A 10,112-nucleotide genomic window follows, 5' to 3' on the forward strand; every position below is an offset into this window, starting at 1 on the left:
TAAAAAAAAGAAAAAAAAAGAAAATGCATCCCCTAAAAAAAGAAAAGAAAAGAAAAGAAAAGACTCCATGGAGCTTTGCATGATTCTGGATAACCTTCCAAACTTAGTCAGGTCCAAGGGTCAAACAATCAACCCAGTGGAAAATAACACCTATTCTATGCCAGGCACTGTGCTAAGTGCTGGGGCTACAAAAACAAAGATGAAGTAGTCCCTGGCCTCAAGAAGCTTACGTTCTACCAGAGAAGCAACATATACATCAGCAATTAGATACAAAATATCTAAAAGATGAATAAATGAAGGGTAAATTTGGAAAAGACACTAGGTTGGAACTCAGGGACCAAGGCTTTCTGTGGAAGGTGCTACTTGAACTGAGTCTTGAGGGAAACCACGGGATTGTGAGAGGTAGGTATGAGGAGAAAGTGTGTTCAAAGTATATGGGACAGCTTGTGCCAACCCATAGGGACAAAAGGGGAAGAAACACATATTTATGAACTGCCTACTACATGCCAGGCACTGCGTCAAGCAGTTTACAAATATTGTCTCATTTGATCCTCACAACAACCCTACGAGGTAGGGGCTATTATTATCCCCATTTTACCAATGAGGAAACTGAGGTTGAGTGGCTTGCCCAGGGTCATACACATAGGAAGTGCCTGAGGCTGGATTTGAACTCGGGTCTTCCTGACTCCAGGCGTGGTGCTCTGCGTGCTGCACCACCTAGTTGCCTCAAGAGATGAGTGTTACAGGGGAGGCTAGGTGGTACAGTGGATGGAGCACCGGCCCTGGAGTTGGAGGGACTTGAGTTTGAATCTGGCCTCAGACACATGATACTCACTGTCTGTGTGACTCTGGGCAAGTCACTTAACCCTGATTACCTTGCCAAAAAAATAAAAAAGAGAGAGACAAGTGTTACTTGTGAGGAACAGGAAGAAGGGCAGTTTGGCTGAACCATAGAGGTCAGAAAACTAGTGATGTATAATAAGATTGGAAGGGTAGTAAGGGGCTAGGTTGTGAATAGCTTTATATGCCAAATAGAGGGGTTCATATGGATCCACAGGGAGTCACTGGGGTTTAGTGACCTGCACTTTAGGAAAATTTGCCTTCTTTCTGAGAGGAGTCCCAGTGATAGGATAATGTTATGGTTTTAGAGGGTTTTGTGAGCTACTATGAGTTTTTATGTATTTTCTGAGAAGTGAAATAAAGACTGTCCTTTACCTAAAAAAAAAAAAGTAGGCCTTCTTGATTTTTGTCACTCTCTCTCTACCTCCTTTTTTTCTGTATAAAACCTGAATTTCACCTGTAATTAATGTTATTTCCAAGTATATATCTGTGATTTCTTTTTCTTTTAAAAATGGTTCATTTGTGGGTATTATCTCAAGGATATGGGGAAGGATCATATTGAGACCATTATGAGTTTCCTAGGAAGATCATTGTAATGAGTCAGAGAGAATCATAGGATTTACAGCTAGATGAGACTTTAGAGATCATCTACTCCAACTACCAATCATTTTACCTTTGGAGAAAGTGAGACTCTTACAGGTTAAGTGAAATTATACAAAAAAGAGACCTGGGATTCATAGCTAGGCCTCACGACTCTGAGACCAGTAGCTCTTTGCATTACATGATACTATTTCACATGTTAAATATCCCTGTGCCCACCAAAAGGGATCTATACAAGCCAACCAAAAAATACCATTGGCACTTTCATTCAATAAGTATTGATTGTTCCTCTGTGCCAGGTATTATGGCTGGGTTTTGTGGATTCAATGACATAGATGAAACCATCCCTATCCTAAAGAAAATTCTATTATAATAAGGGGAAAACATGTATACAGAAAAGTAAATGCAAAATAGAAATAAAAGAAAGTGCTTGTGAATGGAAGGAACTAACAATAGGGAGAATCAGGAGAGACCTCTTCAAAGAAGTGGCATTTGAGCTGTTTCTTGAAGGGAGCTCAGCATTTCTAAAAAGTGAAGATGAGGAGGGACAATATTTCAGGCATAGTGGATATCCTTTGTAAATGAAGGAGGTGGGAGATAGAATGTGAGAGGATAAGGAATAGCACATAAGTTCATTCTCCCTCAGCCCATAACCAATCAATGATTGGCAAATCTTGTAATTTCTTTTTCAACAACATTTCTCACCTACATCCTCTTCTCTCCATTCACAGAGCCACTCAGGCTGTCATCATCTCTCACCCAGACTGCTGCAAAACCATTCTAATGAGATTCCCTGCCTCAACTCTCTCCTCACTCCAAACTATCCTCTACAAAATGCCCAAAGTGATTTTCCTAAGGAGTACACCTCACCATGTCACTCCTCTCCCATCCCAAACCACCACACCTTCCAAACACACCACATACACACTCAAGAAACCCCAATGGCCTTTAGGATCAAATATAAACTCATCGATTTGACTTTTAAAGCTCTCCTCAACCCAATACCTTCCCATATTTCCACTTTTTAAAAACATCACTCCCCTTTATGTACTTTGTGGTTCAGCTATTCTAACCAACTTGCTGGTCCTTATATACAATGTGCCATTTTCCACATTGTATATGGCAATACTCTAGGCATCCTCTATGGCTGACTATACCTCCATGGTGTTTGCCTTGCTTGTATCTGCTCAGAGGGCTCCCTCTTCTCCCTCAGCATCCATTCTATTGTACACCAGGCATGATTTCTGAACTTATACAACTCGAAAGCAGTTGCCTGCCTCAATTTTCTGGCTACTTCCCCTGGCTGAACCTTTCCACAGTAATAAACATGTTCTCACCCTAACATTCTCTTTCTATTCAAATGATTCTGAATCTGGGCTGTCATTATTCAAACAAATCTTTCTCACCCTTTGACCACTCTTTAATTCCTCTCCCTCTCAGTTCAAAACCATTAATGTCTCACTGTAAAGCTACCCATTTCTTCTACTGTATTCTCTGGAATGCCTGTAAACTAGCTGTCATCTTGCACCTTTTCATTTACTGCTTCCTCCATCTTATGCTCTCTGAGTACTGGCATCTCCTAATTAAACAACTTTCCTGAACATACTTTCTGGGCAGTCTCTGACTCTTAGTAGGTGCTTAATAAATTCTAGTTGACTGGCTAATTGCACCTTTACCTGTGCCCTTCTTTCACTGGATATAGTGGAGTAAATGGAAATACTTCTTCTTCCTAATTGCCACTTTCAGCCTCTTTTCTCTACCACTATTACTCAGGAATTTCTCTTCTTTGGAAGTTCACTTAATCAAATGATTAATTGATTGGGCTATTGATAGTTGTGATTGGGCAACTATGTGACAAGCACTATGCTAAGCACTGGGGATACAAAGAAAGGGCAAAAAACCAAAACAATTCTATTTCTGAAGACACTGACAGCCTACTTATTCCTGAGACAAACATCCAAACAACCATGTACAAACAAAACATATGCAGGGTAAATTGTAGATAATCTCAGAGGGGGGGGCATTAAGATTAAGAAGGGCTGTGAAAGGCTTTTTGTAGAAAGTAAGCCTTCAGCTAAGACTTGATTGGTCAGAGAAGGCAGGAGGTGGCCATTGAAAAGGCATGGAGTTGAGAGATGGAACATGATACATGAAAAACAGCAAGGAGTCTAGTCACAGTGAATCCCAGAATCCATGGGGATTAGTAGTCTGATAAGACTGGAAAGGCAGGAAGGGTGTAGAAGAGATTAGGAGCAGTTAGAGCCCCCACCCTCCCTTCTCACTACAGGGTCCAAGCCCCGCTGCTAAATAATAATAGCTGACATTTACACAGAACTTTCAGTTGTACAAAGCACTTTACACATATTATCTCATTTGAACCTCAGAAGAACCCTGAGATTTAGGTATTATTATCCACCTTTTTACAGATGAGAAAGCTGAAGTTCATAGAGATTGAGTGCCTTGCCTAAGGTCACAGAATTATTAAGTATCTGAGGGAGTATTTAAAACCAGCTCTTCCCAACTCTGAAGTCCAGTATTCCACCCACGATGCCACCTAGTTGTATCTCAATAAATTTTTCCCTTTTTAAGGTGAAAGGATGCATATAGAGTCGTGGTTAGGCAGCAAGCCTCGTTATCAGAAAGATCTGTGTTCAGTTCCCGCTACTAATGCATGACTGTGTAATCCTTGGTAAATCATTTAACATCTCATTGTCCTGGGCAATTCTTTCAGCCATCTTTGGTCTGGAAAGAATCGCTGTACTGGGTATTGGTTGTCGTTTGTATTTTGAGACTAATCTGACTTAAATTTGAAAGACACTGGTGAGAGGAGGTAAATCTCAGTAAGTTTCCTGGTAGAAAATCAGAAGCCACATGCCACCATCTGAGTACAGCTGTTTTGGTCACACAAGAACGCCTTGGAGCACTGCTTGTTGTCTGTCACCTCTAACAATCTTCTTAATGTGTGCATGTGAAGTGAACAAGAAAGTGATTTCCAAATTAGTAACACACAATATTAATGAGGTCAAAATGACAAATAAGGTAACGGTACTAGGAGGATCATACCCAAATTCACACAAATGTTTAATCATAATTGCAAAAGTAGGGCCAATATTCTGACTTTTGGTCTAGCTTTATATCCATTAACTAGGGTTTCCACAACCTCTATCTCTGAGAGTCAGATGTGACTAATGAAGCTATTTAATAATCCTCCCGGAGGCTCCTACAGGAGCTCAGGTTAAGTAGTTCCTATTCTCCTGGGAGCTAATGGATGATTTAAAAGAGCTCTCCTCTGAGCTTGCTATTTCCTCTCCATAACTCTCACCAAGTTTCTTTGATCACATGACTTATAATTGGTAGTTATAGAGAATGGGAAAAGAGGAGAAACTGAAACAACCATTGGAAGTTGGCATTGTGGAAGCCACAGTGAAAGTATAAATTTATAGGTATATCTTTATACCATCAGAGAGATGATTATGGTTATGGAACCAATGGCAGATTGTTTCGGCATGATCTGTTTATAATTCTTCCCTTCATGAATTTTGTTCTTTTTGTTGTTGTTCAGTCATTTTTCATTTGTGTCTGACTTTTTATGACCCCATTTCAAGTTTTCTTGGCAAAGGTACTGATTTGGTTTGCCATTTCCTTTTCCAGCTCATATTAGAGATGAGGAAACTGAGGCAAACAGGGTTAAGTGACTTGTCCAGGATCACACAGCCTGCCATAATACTTAACAGAATAGTATCATTTAGTTCTCTTTGAATACCCTGGATTCCTTAGCCAGTTTGATGTGCTTGCCTTCTGCTCCCATTTCCCTATCATGTCATCCATCCTCATGGTCCTTCTTTTATTCACCAATCACTTTTGTTTTCTAATCTATTCTCAAATCTTTGAAAGTATTCTAATTTATTATGCATGTCAATCTTCTATAATTTCAACTATATTTGAAGCTCTATGAGATCAGAGTCCATGTGTTCAGTTTCATTATATCCACTTTCTTTCTCTAACTTCCTCTCTCCAAAATTATGTAACCATGGACAAACCCTGGGAGCACTGCAAATTTTGATAACTTCCTTGACTAATTAATCAATCCAGTCTGCCCTTTAACCCCATCAACCTCTACCCATTCTTTCTCTCTTCTATTTAAAAATGTCAGCTAGACCCATGATTTCATTGGTATAGGGAGCTTTGGGAGAGAAATTTCCCCTACCAAAGTAGATCAGAACCTTTTGGCACCTTCTAGTCTTAGAGAATTGCCTAGTGCACCAAGAAGTTAAGTGCCTTGCTCAGGGTCATGTAATCATTATGTGTCAGAGGTACAACCTGAACCTAGATCTTCTTAGCTCCCAGTCCTGCTCTCAATCCACTGTATCATATGTTGAATTGCATTTGACAGGCTGAACATAGAACAAAATCATAAACACAATAAAACTGACCATATTGTTATAAACATAGTTACTAATCAAATCATAAATGATTACTAATGTGGGAGTAATTTTAATCAAATGTATATGTTCATTTTATTATTTTGTTGCTACAAAGATTAAAATCAATGTCAAATTGGAAGAAATTGCAAAGATAAAAAAAATAAAGCATGCAATCAAGCAGTTCTAAACTGATGTATTTAAATCATCTATTGGTAAGAAAAAATTAGGAAATGGATAACAGAACTTACATCAACATGGACAATCACCATTGTTTGTGGCAATGATAGGGAGGAGGGAAGGAGCCAGTAGAAAGAAAGAGATTGAAGATCAGAAGGAGAGTGAGGAGGATTACAGGGGCAGTCTGCTGGAAAAGATGGGATCAAGGGTTCATGTGGCAAAGAGCAGGGTCATCTCTTCAAGACCGTAGTGAAGAAGGAGATTGTTAGGGAAGATATCTGGGTGATACGAGATGTGGACAAAGGGAAAAGAGAGCCTTTTGGGGAATGGCTTCACTTTTTTTAGTGAATTATAAGGTGAAGTCCTAAGCTGAAAGAGTGGAGGAAGAGGGTCCTATGGGAGGCTTGAGAAGGAATGAAAATGACACATATATATATTGACAGTATCTTCCCTGAAAGTATGAAATGGGAAGTCAGGTTTTCATAGTGTTTTACAGTAGGCAACATTCTTATATTAATGCAAGTAACTGAAATGTGCGGGGAATACAAGATCCCACTGTGTTTATTGTTTGCAGCCTTTCAAAAAAAGTATTGAGTTTTTAGGATCAATGCAGACTTAGAGCCTCAACTCCAACAAAATGTCACCCATGTATATATTAAAATCATACAAAATTCCTTGACAGATGCAACAATAGAGACATCTTTGTTTAATGACCTTCCAATTATATTAAGCAATGAATAAACATAGAGTCTCAATCACTGATTGCATTTGCCTCTGTCATGGAAGATGTTCAACACAGAATCCAAGTGGAAGATGGGTTTTCTATATATGATGAAGTCTTGTAGATTTTCCTTTTGGCAGATGGCATTCTATTGTTTTCATCAAGTCCTACAGACTACTATAGACTTTCCCAAATAAGATTCACATCCAGTCAAAAGAGTTTGGCTCAACAATGAACAAAGCAGGGAAAAAAAGTAGATTAGGCAATCAGTTAAAAACATGTATTAAATGCCTACTTTGTGGCAGGCACTGTACTAGAAGTATAAAAAGAGGGAAATGATAGTTTTTGTTCTCAAGGAGCTCACAGTCAGTCTAATGGGAGAAACAACATTCAAACAATAATGTACAAACAAGCAATATACACGATGAATTGAAGATAATCAACAGAGGGAAGGCACTAGCACTAAGGAAGATTGATGGGATTTTAACTGGAATCTGAAGGAAGCCACAAGGCAGAGATGTGGAGGGACCACATTCCAGGAATGGAGGATGGCCAGTGAAAATGCCCAGGGTCAGGAGATGGAGTGTGTTGTGAGAGGAAAAGCAGAGAGGCCAATGTCAAAGGATCCCAGTGTATTTGGAGCAGCATAAGGTATAAGAAAACTGAAAAGGTGTGGTAAGGAGGATAATGTTAAAAGTCCTAAATTTATAAGTTCCCAAAATATTGAATAGTGGCTTTATAGAATGACATAAAAAACAATATGTGACAGGTTAAGGAAGGCATAGATGGCACTATCTGCACCTTTAGAAGGAATTCCTCCATTAATGAAGTAAAAAATGATTTATGTACTAATATATATAAAATCTTTTTTGTCCAAAAAGTGTTGGTATGAAAAAAGGCAATTTAAAGTAAATTATATTAAAAATACATACTAGAAATTCATAGTAAATTGCTTTTAAAAAGTTTAATTGGAATTCTCTCTTGAAAAAGTTATAAAAAATAAGCTTTCCTTATCTTATATTGAAACATTTAAGTTATAATTTCAACTATGTGCTAATTTTTAGAATGAAGAAAGGACTGTGTAGACATATTTTGGTATAGTTTTTGTAACCAAATTGCATGATAACATTATATACCATCCTTCGCTTAACATTTATATTTTGCATCCCCATCATAAACAGGGTCAGTGCTGCAAAAAATACTGGACAATTCATCAGTTTTTCTATGAGTGTCTCACAGTTCTTTGATACTCAAATAATTCTCTTTTGAAAGTCCTTTCTTGGAAAAGCTACTTATTATGACCTTGACACAATGGACTCTGAGTCCAGTGCTCTCTGCACTTATCTTTTATCTTCTCTAACAGAACTCTTCTGAAGAATAATGCTCTTTCTTTGGGGTTTGGGAATCTCTCATTGTGGTTGAAGTGGCTATTAGATATTACAAAATTCCGGATGCCATTTTTCATTTAGAGTTTGACCCAAATCTTAAGTACTACTGATGATTTTTTAAGAGTAGCATATGCAAGTGTAATGACTAGTGAATAATTTGATATTTTGCTTTTGATCTTTTCAGGTAAAACTCCAGCACAAGAAAAATAAGGAAAGCATAGAATTCCCTTTTCTGCAACTATTCACCAATGTGGAAGGATGCATGGTGGCTGAACTTCCAGTTCTCACTGCCAACTGTGCTTTCTCAACAGGTTTGTAATTAATTTCAATTCTACAAGTATATATTAAGACCTATTGTATTGTATTGTATTGCACATAATTTGTGGGAGATGTAAGAGCAGCCACAAAGGAGACTGGGCCCTCACAAAGCTTACTCTGTAGCAGAGAGCTATAACAAATACACAAACTACTTTAATGTATAGTAATACGTTATATTTTGAATACCTGTTGAAAATAAAATGCTATCTAACTACAGAAATGACCAAAAGGCATTTTTTTCTTTGTGTGTATATATATGTATGTTTTTGTGTATGCACAAGTTTCATCTATGAATATTTACAATCTTGAGTCACACATGACTATAGAAATGAGCTTTGACAACTGAAGGAAGTCACAACTTGATGACTAATACCTATGTTTAAATTCATGACAATTTCAGAGGATTTTAGATGCATTGTTCTTTTTTTGTAGGCAACAAAAAGGCCCAATGAATGAACCTTCACCAAAAATGGGAATATTAAGGAATCCCAGAGGCTTAGAGTTGCCTGGGACCTCAGAAGTCACCTAATCTAAAAACTGCCTTAAAAAGATACTTCAAATAATAAAAACTTATTAACTGAAAATTATTTGTGTAATACTACAACACATCATAAAAGTGGGGATCAGTTCTAGATTGAAGTGCTCTAGGCAAGACAAATCCACTATGTTCTCAAACAACCCATTCTACTTCTGGAAAACTCTAATTATTAGAAAAAAATCCCTTACATTAAAACTAAGTTAGCTTCTTTGCAACTTCTACCCATTGCTTCTAATTCTGACCTCTATAGCCAAACAGAATAAGTCTAGTAACTTTTCCACCTGACAATCCTTCAATCAGTTGGTCAGTGAGTCAAAAAGAATTATTTAAGCAATTAGTATTTGCAATGTACTGTGCTAAGCACTGGGGATACCAAGATTGAACAATAGTGTCCTCAAGGAGCTTATATTTTAATGGGGTAGATAGCATCTAATAACTAGGTACATATACAATATCTAACAAGTAAAAGTAATCTCAAAGAGAATGGCACTAGTAGTTTCAAATATGTGAATATAACTATCATGTCCCTCCTAAGACTTTTTTTTCCATCCAGCCTAAACATTCCAATTTCCTTCACCTGATCTTCCCATGGCATGATCTCATGTCTTTTCATTAGCCTAGGTGCTTCCTCTGGATGATCTCCAATTTTCATTTCTGTTCCTTTCCACTTGTTGGCCACCATGCTTGGGAGGCACTCCATCCTTCTCTCTGTCTCATTACTCCCAGTTTTCTCAAGGCCTGGCTGAAGTGTGACCTTCAACATGAGATGTGTTCTGATACTCTCAGTTGCTAGAGTTCTCCCTGCAAAATCACTTTGTAGCCATTTTGTATGTAATTAGAGATATGCATATTGTCTCCCCCAGCTAGACTGTAAGATTCTTGAGGGCAGTAACTATTCATTTTTGTCTTTATATTTATCCCCAGTGCCTAGTATAGTCCCTAGCAGATAATAGGTGCTTAATAGATGGAAGTTGATTGATGCTTATCCCATGTCTGTTCAATAGCTATCATTTCATGTACACATTAGCAATACTCAGGCTGTGTCTCCATACATTGAATAGAATCACATACACACACACACACACACACACACACACACACACACA

General features: G+C 37.9%; 1 protein-coding gene across 1 annotated transcript in view; it reads left to right on the forward strand.

The window, feature by feature from the left end:
- The window catches only part of LOC114053992 (lipoxygenase homology domain-containing protein 1-like), a 657,625-nt gene that overhangs the window by 572,470 nt on the left and 75,043 nt on the right, over positions 1-10,112 (forward strand). The window contains 1 exon segment of the mRNA XM_027877094.1: positions 8,335-8,461. Coding sequence (XP_027732895.1) covers positions 8,335-8,461 — 127 coding nt within the window.

Source organism: Vombatus ursinus, unplaced genomic scaffold, assembly GCF_900497805.2.
Source record: "Vombatus ursinus unplaced genomic scaffold, bare-nosed wombat genome assembly UNPS02014812.1, whole genome shotgun sequence".
NCBI lineage: Eukaryota > Metazoa > Chordata > Mammalia > Diprotodontia > Vombatidae > Vombatus > Vombatus ursinus.